General features: G+C 50.6%; 1 protein-coding gene across 2 annotated transcripts in view; it reads left to right on the top strand.

Annotated features, from left to right (window-relative positions):
- Window positions 1-14012: 14012 nt before the first annotated feature.
- Window positions 14013-24587, top strand: part of Tbx15 (T-box transcription factor 15) — a 105863-nt gene continuing 95288 nt past the window's right edge. For both annotated transcript variants that reach the window (XM_021657420.2, XM_021657418.2), the window contains exon 1: window positions 14013-14734. In XM_021657420.2, the coding sequence (XP_021513095.1) occupies window positions 14530-14734 (205 nt within the window). In that variant the 5' untranslated portion in view covers window positions 14013-14529. The remainder of the gene's footprint in view (window positions 14735-24587) is intronic.

The following is a 24587-nucleotide window of genomic DNA, read 5'->3' as shown; positions in this document are numbered from 1 at the left end:
AGCAGAATCTATCTACCGAAGCAAGAAAGAGGCAGAAAAACAGTGACACTGCCTTCCTTTTCTCTTCTCCTTTCCCCAGTATCGCACCTTCCTAGCACTGGGGAAATCAGAGGAGGAAGGAAGGAAGCCTTCTTTAAAGGCTTTGCCTCCAGGTCATCTGCCTGCTTATTCAGCAGAGTGCCAGGGCACAGAAAAGGTGATCTTAAAGCTCCACTTAGATCCAGAAGTGCCAAGGGAAAGGCTGTAGCCAGTGGATCAGTCTAGAATGCTTCAGACTCCCGAGATCCTTGAACTTAAAAAGGACAAATGAGAAGGGGTTCAGGACCCAGTTGGGCTGAGAGGGCTTAGATGGGTAATGCAGCCTTCGGCTTCCCAACGCAAGCTCCTTACCAGAATGACAAGCTGTGGTCAGCACCGGCTTACCTCCTCCCTCCCACCTCATCTACCCCGATAGCCCCCAGGACCGTGTATTCCAGAATCCTCCCTGGAAGCAGGCTTGACACAGAGAAGCCCTCCTAATGACTCCTGCAGCAGAAAGGCTCTGCCTCCGGGCTTCCTCGCGCACCTGCCCCACCCACAGCAGAGGCGACGGTCCAGAGGAACATCAAGGCTTGTTCCCGCTTTGCAGTTTATAATGAAGGAGGGTGGTGACAACCCAAAAGCTCGGGCGCAGGGGCAGGACCCTCCTGCTGCCTCTCGATGTACTCCCGGGGCTGCTTTTCAGAACAGCCTTTTAAAAAACGAAACCAAATCCCAACCCAACCGTGTTGAATCAGCTGCTCCCTCTACCTGGCCCGCCCGACGTGATCTACGGGCCCCGATTGCTAACGGTTACCTGGGGACAAATTAAGAAATTGGAAATGCTGAGCTTGAGAAGTGGAATTCCTTGCACGATCTGGGGTCGTTAATCACGGAGCAGAACCAGCAGGCGGGGAAGGAGCTGTGTAGGTCTGTGTCTGTGCCCTGTGCAGGTGGCAGGTAGACACACAGGTCATACAGGCTCTGGAGGACCCTCAAGCCCACAGCTGGCAGCTTCCAAGAGCCAATGGGCTGCCCTGTACGTCCCAGTTCATAAATGAGGACTGTGCCGTACACGCAGTCATCAGGAGACCTGTGGGTAAGGTCAGCTCTGACTCGGTGGCCCCAGAGAATCTCACAGGTTCCAGCCAAAGGTGGCCGGTGTCTCAACCGAGGTGGTGATAAGAATACAGTTTCCAATTCGGCGAGTCCTGACATACCTCTAAGAGTGTACGGGTGGTTCAACTGTGGGAAGCCCTGTCCTAAGAAAAGCGGGACGCGACGGGTGTGTGTGTGTGTGAGTGTGTGTGTGTGTGTGTGTGTGTGTGTGTGTGTGTGTGTAGACCAGGAAGTGGTCTAGGACGGCGGCGGTGGGCTTGGGGTCGAGTATCACGACAATTGAAACCTAGCTGGGAAACCTGAGGCTTGGGAGCAGTTGCCTGGCCAGGGTCTTCCCTGGCAGACCGTTAGCCCCAGGCGCCTGCAGCAGAGCACGACCTTTGGCCCCCTGTATCCCCGTATCCCCAGAGTCCAGATATCCACCCCCTTCCCCCGGAGTCCTTCACTACACAGATCCACTTTCCTGAACTCCAGTCAGCGGGTGCGGAGACTGCGCATCTGCCGCCTTCTGTGTGCAGGGGGCTTACGGTCGGAGCCCTCCCAAGCCGCGCGTACACTGAGCGAAGGGCTTGCCTTCGCCATCTCTTCGCGGCAGCCCTCCTAGCCGCGAAGGGGACGATTTGTTTAGTGATGCTCAAAGACAATGGAAAGTTCCCGAGCTTTCCTGGACCTGGTGTTGAGGAGGCGGGGCCGGGGCCCGCTGACGGCGGTTTCTCCGGCCCCTGCTCCCCCTCCCCTGCCCCCTCAGCCACCGGGCAGCAGACGGAGGCAGGCACCCAGCCTACTCCTGCCCCTCGTCCGGCCGGAGGACCCGTGGCTGCCTGGCCTAGCACCTCTGCACCTGCCTGGCTGAGGTGAGACGCCGGGCACGGTGAGGGTGGTGCTCACGCGCCAGCAGCGCCCAGCGGCTGGGCTGCCGGGGTCGGTGACCTCTAGTGACGGGCGGGGAGGGGGCGACGGCGGAGGGAGGATCTCCGCTGGAATGGGGAAGCGAGGACATTTAGGTGCCCCGGATGAAAGTCCTAACTCTGCAGCTCAGACACTTAGGGCCGGCCAGCAAAGTTGTAGAAACTTTGTTTTCCTTATTGAGAAACGAGACGAATAACATCTTGTGCTCTCCCCCCCCCCCCCAACCTCTCCGAAAGAGATGACAAGTCTCTCCGGTCGGAGGAAAGGTCTAGTGAGCAGCCCTGTTGTGCGTTTCTGAGCACGAACGATAAGTAGCATTTTCGGTTGTTTTAACCTACCCTATTTTAGTAGAGGAGGTTGGGGGAAGCCAACAAAACCAAACAAATTTCTGAAATTTGGAGCATCCGAAGAGGGCCACCCGGGAGCCATTCAGATCCAGCGCACTGGGGCTGAGTTCGCTCCCTGGGTCTTCTTCGGAAAGACCTCGGAGCTCTAGAAGAACTAGGATCTAGCCCTGCTGCCCTGCCCTCCTGCCGGCGGGTCCCAAAGGTTGCTAGGAGCTTGGGGACGCAGCGGTCCCGGTGATCGCCAGGCTCGGAGGCAGGGCTGCCGAAAGCGCGCGCGGGCAAGAGCCCTCCATTGGGCCATTTGTCCCCGTCCCTAGATGATTCCCCTGGTAAAACCCGGAGGTGACCATCTCCCCCCCTGGGTCCTCAGCTCGGCTTGCGGCCCGCTTATTCGGTAACTCAAACTTGATAGTCGCGCGAAGTGGTTGCGCTCCTCGCGCAGCGCGGGCGACCCCGCCACCCCGAGCAGGGCTGCGGATTGGATGGGGGCGCAGGGGGGGATGCCCCCGGGTCCTCTGGAAGTCTGGCCTCGCCGTCCAGTCCGGCCGAGTCAGCAGTCTAGCTGGGTGGGTCACGTGGAAACCAAACAGCCAGCGAGAGTCCAGCTAACCTCGGCGGGTAACTGACCCGGGTGGTCCGAAGAGCTGGAATCCTAACCTGTTTCTCCCCGGTCTCTCGGGCGAAGCCGCTGGCCAGGGCCTCGGGAACCACCCACCCCCCTCCCCCGACAGCCAGATCCGCCCGGGCGTGGCGACTTCGGGGATTTATCCACTATTTATTGGAGTACTTTGTTAACTAGGCAGTCTGAGATCAGCCCTCTTCCTCTCCCTCACCACGCCCCCTGGGCCCTCAGCCTCCTGGGGACCTGGAGGAGCCTGGGGCTCTGAGCCTAGTCGGGAAAGCGCAGGGAGTTTGGGAGTCTTTTCTTCGCGGGCCCAGAACCAGCGCTTCTCTGCTGCGCAGCCCGCGGACTTAGAGGGGAAGAGAATTCAAAGGCTCTGACCCAAACTCTCTATACAGAACACTTTGAAGTTGGGCAGCCGCGATCGCCCCACCTGCACGCTCCCACATGCACCAGAAACAGACACTTTGATCCCTCAAAGCAGCAATTTCTATTTCTTTAAATTTTTTTTCTGTTAAAAAAAAAAATGATCGGACTGGGGCAAAATAATGTAATTCCGCGAGTGCAGGGCTGAGGAGAGCGTTCAGGCCCAGGCTGGGTAGTGAGGGTCCAGGACACTTAGGGTTTGCCAGTGGGTTTTTCCCCCTCCTTTTCCGTTAGCATGATTCACCCCTACTAGGCTTTATTTGTCTTTGACCATGAAATTCGGGGGGAGACGGTGTGGAGGGGTGGGGTTGGGAACGTGAGGAAAGGCTATTAAAGCTAAGACTGCAGCTCCCGGGGTGAATTGGAAGACGGCTGAGGAGACACTCAGAAATAAAAACACTTCTTTTCTTGGAAGGGAGGGCTAGGACACGGGTTCTGGAGGGCGGCGATCAGCCGGCTCTCCCCGAAGTTTACGGCTTCTAAGAGCTTGCTGAAAATCAGAGCAACGGAAGACCTTTCTCCACACTTTGCTTAATAACCGCAAAAATGGATTAAAGATCGGGAGGGGCGGAAGTATAAAATAACAAACATCGCCGGCTTCCCTCTCGCGGGTCTCACCACCCAAGCGCAGCTCAAGGGCTCTTCTTTTTCTACTAGGCCAAAATAGCGAAAGCACGCGCAGCCTGGGTCGGCGGCTTTCCGGCCCCCATTTCCCAGGAACTCTCGGCCCCTCCGTCTTTCTCTCCTCCTTTCCCCATCGCAGTTGCTGCTTTCACGGATGCAGCTCCTTTCACGGATGCTTGTGGAAGGAGAACGGGAGGCCCACTCTCCGTTAGCTCACAGGTACAGAACGCCTCGGGCTTGGGGCACCCTGCTTGGCTATAGCTGACTTTCCGACATCAACCTTTCACTTTGTGCTTTTCACCAAGACTCTTTCAGGACTACTACTCTATCCGGACAGATTCACCCTAAATTTTTTTTTTACTGTGCCCAGCTTCTTGGGAAAAGGGGGGTGAAGGTTGAAAATATGTATGCTGGGCTGGGGTTGTAGCCCTAAATTCATTTATTTTTCTTTTATTTTGTTACCTTTCCTTTCTTCTACCCCCCTCTTTTTTTTTTCACCTATTAAGTTCTTCTGTCCCTTTAACGTTCCCTCGCTTGCTTTCATTTTTCTTAAGCCTCCCTCAGTCCTCACCGCCCACAGCTCACCTTCTTCAGGTTGTCTTTGAGGAGACTACTAATGACCCTGCTTACTCACGTGCTATACCTGGACAGAACCCATAGGGGATAGCATGGAAAACCAGCAAAGCAAAGTTGATGGTTTCGGTGTCTTCTGGGGCCCGGGGAGGCCTTCCCAGGACACACTTCCTTTCTGTACCAGGAGATAGGTGGAAGCTGAGCTTACCGCGATAGAATGATACATTAAAGTGCAGGTAAATTTGATGAAAAGAGGCAAACAGACATTCCAGGCAGTAAGGGAGCAGGTGCAGACGTGGGTGGGTGAAACAACACATCTGTAGAGAAGACCTCCCTTCAGGAGAAATAAGGGTACCACCGGGTCAAGGGTCAGCAGCAAGCTTACTCCTGAGACAGCATTACTTTGCCTCATCAAAAAGGTGATGTTTTAGTCACTTTGAACAAGACGGGCCTTCCCATGAAACAGGATTTGGGAGAACATACATACATACATCCCAACAAGTGAGGTTGCCAACATTCTGCCTTAAGATGGGAGAAGGAGCATGTGGGGCACTCTTCTTGTATGCTGCCCTCTTTCCTCTCTTCTGAACCCACAGGCAGAAGAAGCTGGTTGCAAAAGAGCCCCGTCTGTCCCAGGGACTAGCTTGTTTCACTCTTTTCACTCGCAGTTTCCCCCACCCTTGCTGGAGGCTAGAGGTGGAGGGAGAACGAGGCTGTGGAAGGGATGGTGGCCAGAATCACTGGGATGCTGTAACATGGCCAAATGATCAAATAGGAAAGTATCTCAACCCAGAGACCAGGGAGAGCCTGGCACGTCCTTGAGGATGCTCCTGCCCGGAAAGGGTTACCTGTGCTGGTCTGGCTTTTCCAGAGCCCCCTGGGCAACCAGACCTCTGCTTTTCGCCTATTCCTTATTAAAGCCCTCTCTCTCTCTCTCTCTCTCTCTCTCTCTCTCTCACACACACACACACACACACACACACACGTCAAGGTTTCCCCCTTACTCTTGGGCCCAACAGCACAGGATTTTTCTGAGTCTCCATTCTCATACTAAATCTGATTTCTGAGGCCTTGGATACTCAAATATAAATGATTGATACTCACAAAAGCCAGAAGATTTATTCTTCGTTTTAATTTTAAGTGGATCTAGGTTGTAGACAAGACAAAATACACCATGGTATTTCCATTCAAACCTATGTGTGTGTGCCATGGTCAGGGAACAAGAGGGGAGCTCTGGTAGTTCTGAAGGCTGCTCCAAGGTCAGAAGCACTCCTCTGGCGACCATGGAGTTTCAAGCATATCCCCTCCCCCAAGCCAGATGAGCACACCTGTCTTCAAGAAGTAGCTCCTCTGGCAGTATTGCCTGTGTGCTGGGCATTGGGTACAGCCCTACACACTTCTGAAACAGCCATATTCTTCAAGCTGAGGTAGATCTTCGGAGGAGTTACTTTTGATTTCTAATTACCCTTCCCAGCTGGAAGTGTATGTGGGATCCCCAAATGCTGCTAATTAGTGGGGCTGGATGGGTGGGAAGCAGGGTAGAGATGGCTCATTGGGTCATTAAAGGGTTACTGCTATGGAAATGAAAATTTGCTCAAACCCAGGCCCTAGTGACTGACTTGCCTGGAGCCCTAGAAGCCACAAGCCAGCTTTTCAGCATGATCTTACTTGACTGAGCCCAGCTTTGGGATACCTTCCTACAGGCAACCACTGGTGCTTGCACAAAGATACCCACTCAGCCTAGCACCTGGCTGCACCTCCCACTGGGAAGAGATGTGAAGTGAGCCCCTGCCTCTCTGCCCCATGTTAAAATAGATGCCTCACGAAACTGGGAAGGGCTCCAGTGTGTATTTATAACTGGGCAGGCATTCTTCATCCCATGTGAGACAGTTCCGTTGGTGCCTCCCAATCTCCAGCAACGTTGCGTGGGTCTCTCACAGCTTAGGAAGACCCTAGGCATGCGAGCTGCTTAAGTGCACGTGCAGGAAGAGAGGTTAGGGGTATATGGGGTTAAGAATTCTGGCGCTGGAGTGAAATTACCTGCACTAAAAGCTGTGAGATTCTTGCCAAGTTACATAACTTCTTTTTACCTCACATTCTCCCTATGTGTAAAAAGTGGCTGGTAATACCAGTTCTTGGCTCATAGAAGTCAAAGTGGGTGGAGTGAGTCGGTCCACGTTAAGTACTTAGCGTAGGATCCAAAAGGCGCAGTAAGCCTCTGTTCTTTACAAGTGGTGCGGGCCAGAAGGAAGGGACAGAGAGGAGAGTGGGCGGTGAGCGAGGAAGGCTGTAGAAATACACACTTCTTGTCCTTTTTCCTGTGCCTTTCCTGGAAGCTGTGATCTATGCGTAACATTGCCTTTTCTTGTTTTCTGGGTTGGGTCAGAACTTTCCAATAGTGAAGAAGCTGGAAGCATTGATGACAGATCAGCAACATGGCTCTGGCCCACACCAGTGCCACCAACCCTTACTTACTGCCATCAATCGCTCTTACCGCTTGTTATGGCAGGCACCATTGAGACTTAGGGACATGAATTGATGTTCCATTTGGAGAAGGTCTTCACCTGTCTGGATCAGTTGGTTGTCCGTATGAAGTTCTTGGGAACAGTGTGAACTGAGTGGAAAATACCTTGTTGGGGATAGACAACCTTCCTCATTCCTGGATGTCTTGGGTATTTGGCTGTGGGCCGGAAAACAGAGCCTCATGGGGTGGGCTCTGTGAAGGGATGGGTTTAGTTCATCCTTTCCCCAACATCGGGCTCACAGTGGCAACGGTGCCTCTCTACAGGTACCCATATGCTCTGAAAGGCTGGCCAGGTTATAAAAGCAAATCTCAGCCATTTTGGAGGCTCATTTTTTCCTGAGTGGACAGCTAGGTTTCTGGCACTAGTCATCTAGCCACTGTGTGCATTACCAGGGATGTTATGCGTGTCACTCCACCCTTCTTTGATTTGGTTTTGAGGTCACAAAGTAGCCCGTGAATTTGAGACAAAATCAGAGCTCCCATGATTTATTTCATGCCATAACTAGCTCCTGCAACTCCACCGGATCACAAAAGCAATGTAAGTGGAAGTCCAGAAGTGCTAGACTTCACTGACCTTGACAGGCAAGGTGATCTAATCACCCCACCCTTTTTCAGCAGCTGCAAAGCTGTCCACTATGGAGACTTCTTGCCCACTCTTGAATGATAGCCCATTCTCTGCTGGCAAGGGAAGACGAAGTTTTCAGGAGTGGTGGACCTTAAGAATTCAGCAGCCAGCCGGCGGCTGTGGTTCACGCCTGTAATCCCAGCACTTGGGAGGCAGAGGCAGGTTGATCGATGTGAATTTGAGGCCAGCCTCATCTATAGAGCAAGTCCCAGAACAGCCAGAGCTTTTACACAGAAAAATCATGTAGAAGAAGAAGAAGAAGAAGATGGGCTAGACCCCCACAGTGCCAATGACGACATTTTGCTTCTAGGTGGCTGTTTTATTGATGACACATGAAATCTAACCACTTTTGGCAGGGGGAAAATCCACCGATACACCAACATGTTAATGCCTGGGAGTGTGAGTGTCCACACTCAGCTGCTGATCTTTGACCTCCAGTAGGTTTTAATACTAGATGCATGCATGAGTGGTGCCCGTGGCCTGCTTCATATCTGACAATCTCACTTTTACTCAAGAAACCTGGGGCACTATCTTTAGGTCTCAATTTTGCTATAGAGTGCAGAGCCTGCCACTTTTTTTTTTTTTTTTTTTTTTTTTTTTTTATCCAATAAGATTTTAGGTGGCTCACCCTCTTCAAATAAAGGAACAAAGACACAAAGGAACAAATAAATAACCTAAAGGGTTTAAGCACCTGCAAAACCACCAGCAAGGAGGAGATGATGAAGTTACATTTAGGAAGTGAATCTAGAAGAGCTGAGAGTCCTGGGACCAGAACAAACCCCTAAAGAGCTTTCTGCCTTAGATGTGTGTAGGTCATGGATTTGGTTTTTCTTGCCCCAGGCCTGCTGGCTCAAGTCAGAACCCCATCCCAAGTGACTGAAGAAAGCAAGCAAAGCTTTGCTGCTTTCAGAAAGTCGGTCCTACAGTTTCTCAGTTTCTCGGGCTGATCCGTCCCAGTCCTTGGTAGGGCTCTTGGAGCTTAGCCAAAAGCTAGAGTCTGCGCCAGGCAATGGATGACTCCCACAAGGAGTGAGCCCTGGAGGCAGAGTGCCGGTTTCATTCCTTCCTTTTGTCACCTGGCTCCGGCCATTTGAACATTAAGGTGTTCCAGATAGGTGAAGGAGAATCGGATTAAGAGACGACAACATAGATTAAGCTTTAGATCAGGCAGAGCTGTGGCTGAGGTTTGGGTAAAGTGATGTCAAAGACAGAATGGCCTCTGTAGATTCCGGGCCCGAGGAGAAGGAGGTCAGGGTGTTTCCCCGCGTGCCGGCCTGTGGTGCTGTGTACCCCAGCAAAGAGGCTCAGTGTTTAAAGCTGAAGGGGGCACAGGCGGTTACAGGGATGTGCATGGTCTGCGTGCATTTCTGTAGGGAGATAGTCTCGTACAAGCATACAGTAGCTGTATTTGATTTTGGGTGCACACTGCCCCAAATCTGGGGCCTCAGTGCTCCCCTCTTCCTTGACTTTGGCTGTGAGAACCAGCAGGCAAGCTACCCTAGCCTACCGGGTGATCCTCAGACAGGCTCCTCCCTTTCGATTCGGGGCTTTGCTCCGATGGAAGTTCCGCTTCCTGCGAAGGGGAGTCCAGGGAAGGCGCAAGGTCCCCGCTGCTGGGTAGCTCCAACCGTTGAGGGAAAGAGGAGCTGAGCCGGAGGGAACAGGATTTCCTCGCCTCTTGGGCGCGGCCCGCAGCGGGCAGGGCCACACAAGGCCCCCTTTGTGGAGGGGCCGAGCTCCCGAGCAGCCCCGAGTCAGGAAACAATAGTGCAATGTTGCGGCCCGCCTGCCCAGCCCGCCCTGCCACACTGCGGCGGCGGCTGTGTGGAAACCGGGTGGCGCTTTTTTATAGTCGCAAATATAAAATCAGGGCTTTCCCCCCCTTTCGCTCGCCTCTTGCCCCAACGCCGATAGAAAGCAGATAAATTTATGAAGGGCGAGCTAAGAGAATAATTACGGGGTGAAGGCCGTTAAATTTTATTTCAAGTCCCAAAGGCAAAACCTGCGATTTTATTGCAAACATCTGGAAGGACCGAGAGGTGGGCACGCTGCTAGGTTAAAATAAAAATAGACGATTTTTATTTGGCGAAAACAAAAAAAACATCATTAAAGACCTTTTGCCCCCACTGACTTTTATTTTCTAAAACTCTGTGTGTTGGGGCGGGGGACGATGGAGAGGGAGCGCTGGGTAGCCAAGGACTCAAGGCAGTGTCTCAGCTGTCGGGGACCAAAGCCAGTTCAGGCGACTCGAGGTGCGAGAAAACCCACGCTGCTTTGAGCAGGGCTTCTCCAAATTTACTCCCCTCCCTCCCGCTGAAGCCCAGGGCTCCAGGCCGCTTTGCTTATTCTGTCCCATTCCGCGCTCTTTTGTTGCTCTGGGATGCCAGTGTGAAAGCAGAAGTGATAAGAGGTAAACACTGGCTCCAGTTTCCCACAAGATTTGGTAGTAGCCAGAATAAGACCATGGGTCTGTCTGCCTTCTGCACGCCTCCCTCCCCCCGCTTGCTTATTCTTAGCGGCAAACCGCTTAGACCTCTGCACTCCGGAGAAGGGAAACTGAGGTCCGAGTCTGTTAATCGACTTGCCTAGAGTCACACAGTTTGGGGTCAAAGGAGGCCTGATCACCTGGCACGCACCTCACCTTGGAGTCACCATGATTTTTTCCCACCCCATAGTCGCCTCATAATATTTTACATCTCCCTTGATGGCCAAGTTCATTACAATCCCCTTGCCCGCACAGAGTGTCCTTCCCACGTGTTTAGAGGCAGCCTAACTTGTCCTGCCGGCCAGTTATCCTTAACTTTGTTTTCAATTACTTACTCAAAATTCCCCGAAATCAAAGCCGGCTGCTGGGGTCGCCTCAGCACTGAGGCAATAGGTATTTAGTGTGCTGTGAGCAGAGGAGGAGAAATGTGCTCGGAGAATGTGCGCGGGGGCTTGGTTTCTGGGAATGCCCGTCCCGATGCTGCTGTAGAGCTCTGCTTTTACCTTTGAACGGTTGCTGACTGGGCAGGGCCAGTCTGAGGAGGGTAGTCTTTGTCCTCTTCTTCCTGGGTGTCCTCCTGTTGGGGCTAGGCCTAGACCTTATTTCCACTCACGTCCCTTCTGGCGTTCAGAGATGCCTGAAATAGACCTGTACCTCAGGGTCACGAGGTGCAGCCTGTAGCTGGGGGGCTGGGATTATGTCTAGGCACCAGCCCCAAACTGGGAACCCCACTCTTATCCCTACAAGTTAGAAGAGAAAGAAACTAAGGTAACAAACTAATGTGTTTAAATCCCTCTGAGTAATCAATAGAAGAAAACCACACACACTCTGTGTCCACATTTAACCCCACAACCCCCTCTCCACTCCCTTTGACTGTGTGCCCAAGCCAAATGTAGGAGACCATCTTGTTTAGCTTGCCCCACACTTCCCCCACCAACACAGATTTATACCCTGAGGAGTATATAGCCCTGGGGAGGGGGGTTGCACTAGATTAACTCCTATGGGGACACAGGTTGTTATAGCCCCTCCCACTTGTTTTGGGGGAAACTTCACTTTTCTCATTGCTTGTCTTCACTCTCATGGGGTTGGGTTTTGCGGCTTCATTTGAGACTCTAGAGTGAATATGGGATAGGGTGGGTGTAACTTAAGGAAGACACGCAGTGGCTTGTAGGGGGCTCAGCTGAACATAAGCTGCAGAGGTGGGGAGGTAGATTCTTACCTTTAAGGCACCGCTGCTGCTTCTTTTTCTGTAGGGCATTTTGTCTATGGCCAGCCACAGGGGTGGGCTCACTCAGTTGGACCTGTGTATGGGTTGCTGAATGATTAAAAGGGCTCTTTAAAAGTTTTTAATTACACTTAGTGAGTTCTTGCTCTGTGTGTGTACACACACACACACACACACACACACACACACACACGTGCATACTTGCACATGACATGGTACACATGTGGAGGCCAGAGGAGAGCTTTGCAGAAGTTGGTTCTCTCTTTTCATCCTCTGGGTCCCTGGGATCAAACACGGGTCACCTGGCCTAATGACCGAACCAGCTCATCATTCCAAAGCTTCTTTTTTGGGGGCCAATGTAGTGGGAGGGGGGAAGACAGGACCGCTTAGAGCTCACAGAGGGTGTCTGTCCTATATGGTATATCCATTTCTCAGTTCGAAGCAGGCCTTTCAGAGAATAGAAAGAAAGAGGCTTTCAAAGAGAGATGTGAGACAATGGGGTGGCAGAAGAGCCCAGAAGACCCCTAGCTTCACCACTCAGCCTGGTATAGGCTGGCTCCTAGCCACAGGGTTCTGAGAATCCCTATGAGACCAGAAGTCCAGAGCTGCTGGGAAATGGATTGGCCTTGTCTTCAATATTTTTTGTAGGACCCCCAAAATCCATCACTTTCAGCCACAGTTCCTGCAAGAAATGCTGGTTGGTGAGGGCGCCTTGACAGTCGTGAATACCTACCGGGAATCTGCAGAGACCACCACAGAATTGTCTGGCTTTCCAGACATACTAAACTCTTATCTTTGCTGCCTGAGGACCTCCAAGTCAGAGAACACTCCAGGAAGCCTCTGGCTCACAGGACTGATGGAAACACACTCATCAAGCACCTTTGGCGTTTGCTGTGCCACCAGCTTGCCCTTAACCAGGCTGGGGCACAGTCTGAGGAAGAGGAAACAATGAACGATTGGCTCACCTCTGAAAAGGCCCGCACACATTCAGCACACGGTTGTTGCTTCCAGCAGCAGAGGGCTCTCCATGATAATGGCAGAAACTAAATTCCCTTGGTCCTTGGGGCAGGCCTTACAGGCCTTGTGGCCTTACCGAGGTGCCCAGCCTTTCTTCCCTTCTCGACTGGGCAACCAGTTCTTTGGAGCTACACATATGCTCTGTGCCACTTCGTCTAAACTTAATCATTCAGACCGTGCTCCCTGCCTGGCTAGACTCTTCCAGTCTTCTCCAGCTTCATAGTCCCAGGATAGAATTATTTTGACCAGGACGCTAGAATAGGGAAATGGGGCTTTTAGGCCTCTGCCCACGAAATGTGAGACTTTTTTCTTCTTTTTTGGGGGGTGGTGGTGGTGGTGGTGGTTGGCAGGACCCCTTTCTCCATCTAAGTCTGTGCTCCGAGGCCTTATGCCATTTGTAATAAGGGTAAAATAACCTGGTGGACTGGTGGACAGTAAGAATTGCGGGGAATGTTGGATCTTGAGTTCCTCCGCTATCTGTGCTGAATGGACTGTCCTGAAAGATTTAGAAGTGAAGAGGGTGGAAGCAAAGGGAGATAATTAGTAAGAGATGAGAGCCAAGTTCTGGTGGCGAGGGGATTTGAAGGAAATCTGAAAAAGCTCCTTCCCAGTTGTCCACCATCAGAATTCTTAGCTGCCTTCCTCCACACCCGCTGTGGGTTCTTTGGACTAAGGGTCCGGAATAGGCAACGCTCAACAACGCTCAACTCAGAGTCTGCAGAACAAGGAAAGTGACTATTTGTGTGGCGCGGGGGCCCAGCCGGCAGGGTAAGCCTGCAGAATCCGTGGTAAGCTAAGCGTCCCACGGCGGCCTCTCGGCTCTCAGAGAACCTGTTTCCTCGCTTCATCAGGTACAGCAAGAAGGAGGATGAAGTCTTGAAATGTTCAGTTATAAAACTTCGGATGATATCCGGACATTTTAGTTTGTTTCGTTTTGCCTTAACCAGACCCGCTTAGAAAACCATTGATCTGGAACAGAACCTGTGTGGAGGAATTAGGGGAGATCTCGAAACCCCTGGGGGACACTGCTCAGAAACCTCTTCTGCCTTGGGGGGGGGCATTTTGTCACAGCATCAACTTTCCCACATCAGAATCTGAATTGACTACGAATAGCAGCTCGATCAGGCACAGAGGGTTTGGAAGGAAAAAAGCACGAATTTGTAGTTTGGATTTGTAGAGTTTATAAGGGTGAAGATCAGACCTTGACTTTCAGCTGTCCTGACTGCCCTCCTCCCCCCCCCCCCCGAGAGAAACCAGTCTGGCACCGGGAAGCCAGGGGTTAAAGTTGGCCGAGAAGCATCTGGGGATGGCCAGTTTACAGCCTTGGCCCGAGCCTCAGTCTCTCCCTTCTCCTCATTGGCCGGAGCTCTCGGGGTTTCTCTTGTTCCCTTTCTGCCATTGGTTGGGGGCTGGCTTTCCCTCCCCTCTGTCTTTTTCTCCCCCCTCCCCTCTCCCTCGCCCCTCGGACAGGAGCTCACTGCCTACCCCCTGTTCCTCGGGAAGGGAGGAATTCAGGGGGGAAAAAGTTTCCCAGAAGTTTGGATCAGGGAAAGGACGGGAAAACCGAGAGGGGAAGGGCGAGAGGGAGGAGAAAAAGGAAGAGGGAGGAGAGAGAGGGGGTGAATTAAAAAAAAAAAGAAAGAAAAAGAAAAGAAAAGAAAGAAAGAAAAAGAAAAAAAAAAAGAAAGAAAAGATGAAGCCCAGTCCACACAGCTCGTGAGCGCCTGCCGGGGTGGGTTGGAAGCTGGATCGGCGCTCATGCGGCGAGCAGGCGGCGCTCCGGGCGCTCGTTCCTAGAGGCTGGGGCAGCTGGGGGCACCGGCCCGAGCCGGCGGTCGAGGGCGGGGGAGGACACGGAGGGAGGGCGCGCATCACCCGCGGAGCCGCCGCCCCAGCTTCGGCCGCGGCGCCGCCGCCTCTCGAGGGCCGGGCCCGGCGGGCGCTCCGAGCGTGCGGCCGCGGGGCTGCCAGCTCAGTAGCGCGGGCGGGACGAGAGCCGGGTGCGGGCGGCTAAGATGAGTGAGAGGAGAAGATCTGCAGTCGCCCTGAGCTCCCGAGCACATGCCTTCTCCGTCGAAGCCTTGATCGGCTCAAATAAAAAGCGGAAACTGAGAGACTGGGAGGAGAAGGGGCTGGACCTGTCCATGGAGGCGCTGAGTCCCGCAGGCCCACTCGGAGACACGGACGACTCGGCGACCCACGGCCTGGAGCCCCACCCGGGTGAGTGTGTCGTGTCGGGGCGGGAGGCGGGTGGAGACGGGGCTGCCGAAGCGTGTCCCCGCGTGTGGAGCGAGGCCCTGCCTGCCGACTCCCTGCCCTCGCTCCGACGTGGGGTTTTTCTTGGCATAAATTGCCTTGAGCCTCTCTAAATTCGCCGGAACCAATTTGGGGGGCTGGCCCGAGCCTAGCATTTTAATCGTCAAATTTCAAGCCAGGAGGCCTGCTTGGGTTCATCCCCTTCTCCTGCGGCAGAGAGCAAGCAGCCTTTTGAGGCTCCTACTCGGAGGGGCTGCGGGCCCCTGGGTTCTGAAGAGCTTAAGCAAAGACGCTGGAGAGAGAGCCCAGGAGCTCCGAGGCTTACTTCTGAGAGCTCCCGGTGAAGCCCGCGCTGCGGCCATGGGAAATGTTCCGTTTCTCTCATTTAGTTTCTCCCCCCGACTGAGCTTTAGACGGTGGAGTAGGATAACTGCCTGCCTGCCTCGCTGGAGACACATATTAGACACCGTATCCTGAGACTGAGGTCTTGAATGAGTGCCCACATCTCTGTATTTGGGTGGGTGCGCGTTTCAGTTAATTTTCTCGGATCTACCTATCTTGTGCACATATAATATGCACAGAACCCTTGAAACTCAAGGCGGATGTCAGTGTGTGCATTCTAACAGAACCCTAGGAGGGGGAAAACAGCTTCACATTTTGTATTAAGTGCCAAGATTTCAACAGTGCAAAACAGCCCGGGGGAACAGCTGTTGTCAGAACTCTATAAGCGTGCACACGAACACAACACTCAGAACTTGCTTTAGGGGCTCCAGCGTATTTTCAGCCCAGACCTCTGAAACCCTGCAAAAGGTGTCCTGGCGGACTAGGTGGGCTCCCCGAGTAGACCCCTGGTCCTATGGCTTGCAGGAGGAGGAAAAAGTCGGGCAGTCGCCCACAATGGGATGGGAGCAGCCCTAGGCTCGGGAGCTTGGGGATCCTGGCCTAAGAGCTGGCCAAAGCCCCAAGAGAGACAGCTGTCGCTTACATTTTCTCTTTAGGCAATGACAGTTCAGTTTCCACGCTCCCGAGGCTAATAATAACGCGATTAGCCAGAGACCTGCAGAGGCAGACTTTTATGAATTCTCCGTGTTCTTGCGGCCCGTTACGGAATTTGGGTTTAGTGCTGGGGAATTATTTTTATTAGTCGATGAAAAGAAAATTAAAAGGAGATTTATTTCGCCCATCCATGACTTTTCTCTCTTTGGGAGCAAGGTCAGCTCCACTCGGACCCCTGCGTGGGCACTCCAGGAAGGAACGCGCATGTCCTTTCTTTTTTCCAGAGCCCATTTCCTCTCTTAATTTATCTATTGTCAAAATTTCAGTAAGGGTCCGTACAGTTACTGGAATGTCTTGCAGGCCTTACGACAACTTTCGATTTGAGACTCTCCGATTTTATTTTTCTGACAGTGGAGAAAGGAGAAATTATTCGACTTAGCAAGACTGATGCCTTGTCAAGGGTGCTTTTCTCTGGATTGCTGGGAGTGCGTCCCGGATCTTATGTTCCAAAGGGCCAACACGTAGGGTCAAAAACCTGGACAGGGTTCACCGCTTTCTCCCTCTGCCATCCTTCTCAGGCAGAAGCGAGCGGAGCAAAGAGAGGGGATCTGGGAAACAGAGTAACCCAGAGGTATTTTGTGTAGAAGTCCGTAGTCTCTTCCTGATGAAGATGCAACGGAATATGGAATAGAGAGTGAACCTGAAGCAATACAGTTCAGTTGGTCTGTCCCATTATTTTATCTCTTGTTTAAAAAGACAAAGGGTACCTTGGAGTTAGAAAACAATGAAAAGTATTCATGGGTAAGGTTTCCGAAGGAGGAATTCAAAGTTGAGAATGCTAGGTAACCCAGCAAGGCCTTGGGCAGGTTGAAGCTCTGGCAATGACTTAAAGGCTTTCTTCTGTTCCGGACTTGGAATGAGAAATCATCCTCCAGGGGGGAAAATATGGGGGCTGGTGTCATAGCTGCCCACTCTGGACTCAGCTGTGGACTTCGTGTGCAGAAGCTGAGGACCTTGTAGCTTTTTTTCCTCCTCCACACAAGGCCATGTTTAGAGAAGTGCATGGAGGAATCGGTTGAGCGGCTGACTCCCCTGTCCAGAGCAAAACCTTTCTCCTACTGGGTTTCACAATTTGCCTTCTCTCTATTAGGGCGGGCGAGGCTGCTGCGTGGATCCCTGGTCTCTAGGCACAGGGAGAAAATAAAGACAAAATAAAACCAAAACTGCCTTGAGCCTGTGGCAGGATTAAATACTCATTGGGCCAAAGTAGCTGTGTTGGTCGCTCCACCATCTTCTCTTTGACCGATTCAACTATTTTCGGTCTGCCCTGCCCTATCCTGAAACCAACAAGAACCTCGGACAACCCAGGGGCTCAAGTTGTAAGACTGAACTGTAAAGCAAACTTTAACTCAGAGACTCTGCCGCTGTTTGCTTTTTCACAGGCCGATTTGCTTACTGGGTCTGCACAAAGCTGGTTTTAGTTGGAGCCTGAGCACCTCGAAGCCAGGGGCGCCAACCTGTAGCAGTAGGGGACCAGCCAGCCAAGGCCTCCACTCTGCAGATAACTCACTGATCAGAGGACACATTACTATGTATTTCACAAACTTCCACGGAAGCCTCGTGGCCTCCCAAATCTCAGGCAGGGACTTTGGTACAGACTCACGCCTTAGTCCTATTGACCCTGGCTCCTGCCCTCCCTGTCTTTTGGAGAAGCCGCTAAGTCTTAGGGGCTACCAGCAGGAGAGGTCCAGGCCTCTGGCTAAGCCCAACAGAAGAAACTTTTAACCCAGGATCGGCGGCGGAACAGCTGCTGTGACTGCGGCCTCGAAATTCGGCGCCCAGTACGCACGCACGGACCCATACGACGGTCCACTGAGCTTCCTTCCCCCAGCTCTGGCTCGGACATTTCCCACCCGTCTCTTCAGAGGAGTGCAGCCAAGGCCGGGTCTCCTGCGGAGCGAAATAATTCAAACCTTCTGGGGAGGGATTTCCCTCTTTCCAGCCTGCAGGCCGAAGGCCTAGCGGCCAGCCCTGGCTCCACTGGCCTGGAGAGGTGGCATCGCTCGCGGGTGGGCACACTCAAGCACTCTCGGGCAGGCAGACACTCCGCGAGCGCGTGGATAAGCAGAATTTCTTAACGTTTTCATTCGCATCTGCGCGCTCAAACCTTCGTGCAGGCGGGCGGGAGAAAAGCCCAAGTTGAAACTTTGGTTGCCCCAAAGCACTTTGCTTTTTAGTCACCGCCGACAAACCAAGTTACCTAGACAAACTGGTCACTTTATTTAATCTTCCAGTGTATTGTTTGTTTGCTCAGAGCAAAACTGAGATTTTTTTTTTTAATCCTGACATTTACCACCCCATTCCCAATAGGGAAATGACGGGTGAAAGAGAGGAAGCAGCTCTCTATTGAGAAATGGATACAGAGGGATGAGTTGGATGTGTCAGCGGAAAGAATATGTGTCAAGCACCAGCCACGACCCAAGCCGGGTTCAGATGGGGGGCGGGTAAGGTATACAGACCCCTACGCGCGGCTGCCGAGGGTTGCTTGGGCGAAAGGGGCTGTAATTCCTCCAAGCTGTGTACACTGCCCCTGCCACACAAGTGGGCATCCAGGGTGCGGCTGACACCAAGGGGGCCTTGGACGGCTGCCTTCAAAATGGCCTTCCTCAGAGGCCACACCTTTAGAAAGTGATCTTGTGAGAAGAAGGAAGAGGAGGAGAAGCAGAAGCAGGAGAAGAGGAAGAAGAAGAAGAAGGAGAAGAAGAAGAAGAAGAAGAAGAAGAAGGAGAAGAAGAAGAAGGAGAAGGAGAAGGAGAAGGAGAAGGAGAAGGAGAAGGAGAAGGAGAAGAAGAAGAAGAAGAAGAAGAAGAAGAAGAAGAAAAAGAGAAAGAAGGAAAGAAAGAAAGAAAGAAAGAAAGAAAGAAAGAAAGAAGAAAAGCAGAAAGAGAGGAGGTAAGGTTGGAGTATAGCTGTTGGTTGAAGAGTATGGTCGGTCACTGGAGGATGAGGGCTAGGAGTGTTTTTTGAACGCATGTCAGACAGTGTCTAAGGCAGGCGCCTGTCGATGTCGGATTCTGTCGACTGTCTTAGAATCCGCTGCTAGGAAATAGGGATTGGTTGTGGAGATTATGTAAAATATAAGTGGTGGTAAAAGCCAGTGGGAAGAGGAGAGTACTCTTAACTCAGTCTGTCTCAAAGAAATGACAAGAGGGCAAACTTAGATGGCCAGAGTTTCCTGTGAGGGGAATCCAAGTGGACCTTGCTGCCTTTACTTCTTAGTAGCTTCCTCATCCTCAAGTTCCCGAAACTAGCACACTACACTCAGGGCTGACAGGCTGCGCAGTATCTTCTTCGCCAGGACTCTGGGTTCGGAGGAGTCACTCATATAGCTCTATCTAGCCCACAGTCCACCCGGCATCCGCAGTTCAGGTCCCATCCCTCACCCCCTTCACCTCCCTCTCCAGAGCAAACCTAAAGAAGGACAAAGATTTGCCTATGCAAATCTGCACACAACCTAGGAGCCTTGAAATTCTCGGTCCATTTTTCCCTGGGCTCTCCATTGCCAGGTTTCTTATTTCTTGTTGAACAATGCTTTGGAATTTCCAGCTAGCCATTTTTGGGGTTTCTGATTTTGTAGATGAAATTCCCAGAGTAAAGTGCAAGGAGGAAGAGTTAAAGTTCTTGGTGTGGAATTCAGACAGAAATTAAACTAACACAGGCCTCGTGATGTTTTCCTTACATTCCTGCACCTTCCTATCAATAACCCCAAAGCTGTAAAATTTCAATTGTGAAATAAAATTATTAAACGTAAAATATATTTAGGAAATGTAGCCTGTGTGGCGCCTAACCTGAGGGTCAACAACGACAACAACAAAACTGAAGTGTGTGAATAGAGATGTGGGCCCTCTGTTTCTCTACACGGCCTTTTCTTTTTGCACGTGGACGCAAAGCTAGCGTCTTTAATCACACCCATCAGACTAGACAACTTCAGGGAGAAAGTCAAACGCAGCCCAGTTCAGAAGACCTGACTGCTGTTTACCCAAGCCTACCACGTGGCATCTACTGCTTTCATTAAAAAGCGGAATATTCCAGGTCCACCGGAGCGAAACTGCTGGCAAAAAATTACGGTGTTACCACTAGAGACAGCATCTTCGGAGATTCCAATCATGGACCCTGGCAAAACTCTCAAAGTTAGGACCAAATAGATACTTAAAAAAAAAAAAAATGAGTGTGTAAGTTCCTTTCAGTGTGGCGATGTGGTCTCAGAGCAGAAAAAGCCTGTGTGTGTGTGTTGGGGGGGGGGGGGTTTGACTTGCGCAAATTCCGCAGGGATAAAGAACGGGTTGGAATGTCACTTTTGTTCCTCCATCCTGAAAGTGTAGAAATCCATCTGATGACTATCCGGGAAGGATAGCTGGTTCTTTCTTACTCTCATAAGCCAAACCAGTTCACTAGGCATTATTGAAACCACCTTCCAATCTAAGGCTTAAGTTTTGACTTTTTGGAATTTTTTTTTTTTTTAAAAAAAGGGGGGGGGGAGGGAGGGCAAAACAAGAAGCTGTTGACTGTGCAATCTTTGCTCTCTCTTATGAATGGGGTTTATTTTGACCGTGCCTTTTCTGGTCTCCAGTAAGACTGGAATTTTATATGCAGGTGATTGAGATTCTCCCTGGGCGTGCACTCGGAACAGCAATTAGCAAATTTATAAATGAGGTCTGTTTACACTTCTTTGGGGAAGAATAATCATTACTTAATTTAAGTGAGGCCCTTGCTCTAAGTGTCTGGGTGGAAAATGAGGCTTGGTGGGGAGGACCTGCTGTGAGATGGAGGAGGTGGGAGATTTAAGCAACTGGAGAGAACTAATCAACATTTAGTTGGCACCAGTAACGGCATCACTTAGAGTTGGGTGTTTTGTTGAGTACAAACTGCTTAGGAGCTTTTGATATCAGAAGTGAAAACCAGCAATTTCTCCACGAATTCTGTATTTAAAACGAATGAGCAAGAACAACCAAAAAAACAAAACAAAACAAAACAACAACAACAACAAAACCCAGCTTTGCCCTACACAAAGATGTAAAAATGGACGTGTTTAGTCATGTGAACACCATAGCACTGTGTGAACATTATTCACAGCCAACCTCAGAACCATCTCCAAAATGGCGAGATATAGATTATATTTCAGGCAAAGAAGTTGGTTCCTCCCTCCTCATGTGCCTGTGTAGCCAGTTTAACAGACTGGGAACATACAGCATTAGAAAAAGCAAAGTTTTGTGAAGTTTTTTGTTGTTGTTGTTTGTTTGTTTGAGACAGGGTTTCTCTGTGCGGCCTTGGCAGTCTTGGAACTCACTCTGTAGAGCTAGGCTGGCTTCAGACTCAGAGATCCGCCCGCCTCCGCCTCCCCAGTGCTGGGATGAAAGGTGTGTACCACTAGCACCTGGCTTGTGAGTTTTATGTATTTAACATTTCTAGACACTGAGTGTTTCCATTCGCCTCTTAGAGCCACCGGGGAATTTTGATTAAATTCTAAGAGAGCTATCAAAAAATAAAACCGTACAAATAGGGTTAGAAACAACACTAGATACTGGCAGCAGGTTTTCTCCCCCAGCTAATCTTGTGAATGTTGCCATTTTTACTTTGTGCGACCAGAATGTTACTCCTAAGGAGTAATTACCTGCCCCTCGAGGTAAGTGGATTAGGAGAAACCTGGATAATAATTACACTTTATACATTATAAAGATAAGCATTGCAATTGAGAAAATTAATTTAGGAACGTGAAAAACATGCAGAAATGTATCCCCTACTTGTCTATTTTTCTTTCTTTTTTTTCTTCCCACATAGTTGGTAAATCTTAGATGAGATCGGTCCAGAAAACTGTCGCATACTTTATAGGACCAGACCTTAAGGAAACAACCCCCTGGAGATACGGGCCAGCATGGTGGTGCACGCCTTTTCCCCACTAATCAGTAGGAAGAGACAGTAGGACTCACATGAGTTCAAGGCCATCATGATCTTACAGAGTTCAAGACCAGTCAGGGTTACAAAGCGAGACCTTGTCTAAAACAAACAAAACAAGAAAGAAACGGAAACCTGAAAACAAACCGGTCGCATATACGCAAATTTCGCTTTCATTAGAGTTTCTTATACCCAGTAGGAACCTGCGAGCTTTTGTGTGCTTCTAGCTAGAGGAACGGATTCCCTAAATCGCGCAGCCGAGGCCTTCCCTGAAGTCCCCTGTCTCCTGGAGCATAAGGGTAAGGCCTCACCTAGAGGATCCCTAGAGACAGTCAACCTTGATCTCCGGTCCTTGCGCCACACGTCGCTCGCTGCCCTGTTTTCACGAGGAAAGAGGCAGTTTTCCCGCGCCTCTCAAGAAATTTCAGCTGGCATTTCACTTGGGAAGGAAGTAGAGTGGATCCTTCCCTGTGAACCCGTGTCTGGGGCAGTTCGGGTGACCTTCACAAGCCTGTCGCTTGGGCCTCTGGCAGCGCAGAGAGGTGCAGGTCGCGGTGCGGCGTCCCCTGCGCAGCTCTGGGCCCGGTGCGCTGCGTGGCGGTGCGCCCAGCTCCGCGGAGCTCCGAGTCTGGCCGGCCGGGCAGGGGCTGTAGGCGCCGGGGCCGGAGTGGGGAGCAGCTGAGTCTTTGAAACTGTGGAGTCTCTAGTTGCTGGGACTTGCGCGTTGTCGTTCTAATTACTTACGGGAGAAGCGAGAAGCGAGGGGGCTCTGGAGTAACCCGGGAAGTCTTGGGGGAAGCCATCTCTCAAAACAATCAGACTCCCCTCAAACAGCGAAAGAAAAACAACGGAACCCAAAGATCTTACACCTCGCGCCCCGAGGGGAGTTTGGGTTTTGCTTTCATCAGGCTGAACAAATTTCCGAGGAATCAAACTGACTTCAAACATTAGCAATTAGAAACCAAGAATCCCTGGGCCTGTAGAACTTCTAATCCTTAACCATTTCCAAATGGGTAATTCTAGGGTCAGTAAATATCGTAGCCAGTCTGTTAAAAAGAAAGACGCCCATGCCGTTGGCTACCTATGGTAGAGTCCTTTCGGAACCCTTCGTCGCCCCCCTCCCCCCCACCCCCGACGGAGACTGTCCTTCGGCTGCTCTTGGGAAGACTGAACCCTCAAGTAGTGACTTTCTTAAAAGAGAACCCTCTCAGCTTTACAAAGTAGACTGGAAAGTGTCTACTGGAAATCACACAATTCCGCAGGAAGAGATCTATGGTGAGCTCAGCCTTAGTGGGTAGGGGAAAATCTTGCCCCAGGCAACTTCGCCCCAGACCGGAATGGACTGGACCCAAGCCTGGAGTTAGGTAGCTTGAAAGTGTCCTGAAAAAAAAAAAAATCCTTAACTGGTCTTCTCAGTGGGAAGGTCAAAGCATTTTGGGTCGATGACTGTGTATATAGCAACATTTTCTTTGAATTCAACGTGTTTTGCTTTGTTTCAATTCAAAAGCTTCATCAGTCATTTGATTTGTTGTTGCTGTTGTTATCAGCACAGCCCAGACGTATCTGTACATCATTTAGAAAACAAAACCGTTTAGTTTGAAATTTAAAGGTGTACAGAAGATGACAGAGTAACATAGTTCCAACGCAAAAGAACCAGAAGGTTAAGAAACCACCAGAGAAAGGAATTTGACTGTGATTCTTCTCAAACGCATCACAACAAAGACTTCCACAACAGTCTCCACATTCTATTCCAGCGACCCTGTGTTATGGAAGGAAGAGGGCGGGACTCCCTTAAAGCAGGAGGCTTAAATTCTACTGCTGGCTTTGGTATTAATGTTGAAACAGGGATATAAAAGCAGACATATTAATGTTGAAAGAAAGTTTTAAAATTGTTTCATAGCAGCTAGTGAGGCCTCCATTTCTGGCTTGTGAGATGAGAGAGCCAGTTTCAAATGAAACATGAAGCCCGTTTAGCTACAAGACTCCACTGCCTCTGTTAGCTTTTGTTTTGAAAATATTAACACTTTCTCCTAATGCACCTTGTCCAATACTTGACCCATTCTTTACACCACTGGAATGAGGGAAATTTTACTGCATTTGTGGAACGTTGCCGTAATAGAAATCTAAGGTTTAAAAAAAATTAGAGCTAAAATTAGGTGCTTTCATGGAGCTCTTGAAATTATATTAATATCACATGTTCAGAAATCAGAGATTGGTGATTTCCAGTCCTATGTGTTTGATGCCTAAATGGAAAAGGCCAACAGAGGCTCTAGGGCACCAGGAAATTGAAAGGAAATGCAAATTATTTATACTCTGACAATGTTCTGTTTAATTCTCAGAAAAAAATCATCTCTCTGAAAAATAAAGATTGAGGAAAACAGTGTATCACTGGTGAATTGGATTGGGGAAAAATCACTCCTCAAGCCTAATGGAAAGAAAGCACTAGTAACTATTTTCCATGTCCAGCCTGCTAAGCTGAGGTCTGGATCTGGCAGGGATGTGAGAATGCTAAAAGGATGACTTAGGAACAGGCAAAAGGCTTGTCAACAAGACAGATCAGGAGACAGCTTAGCATTCAGACCTCTATTCATAGCAGCTGAACTCGAGGGCAGGGTCAGAGGCACAAACTATGCCCTGCACACACCTAGCAGTGTTTCTCGTGTTTCTATCCTGTGCAGTCCTGCTTCCTTACAGACTATTCCCACCCCAGGGCTGGCTTACCACCCTCATCTATGACCTCACTTTGCACAGACTCTATTCAGACTCCTGTAATCATGGGATATGAAAATTTTACTACTTTCCCTTGACCCACTACTACTCTGGAGATTGCTGTGGGAGAAGGACCTTGTTTTCATTGCTTTTGTTTCTT

Source organism: Meriones unguiculatus, chromosome 10, assembly GCF_030254825.1.
Source record: "Meriones unguiculatus strain TT.TT164.6M chromosome 10, Bangor_MerUng_6.1, whole genome shotgun sequence".
Lineage (NCBI taxonomy): Eukaryota > Metazoa > Chordata > Mammalia > Rodentia > Muridae > Meriones > Meriones unguiculatus.
This window is presented reverse-complemented; position numbering and strand designations above follow the sequence as displayed.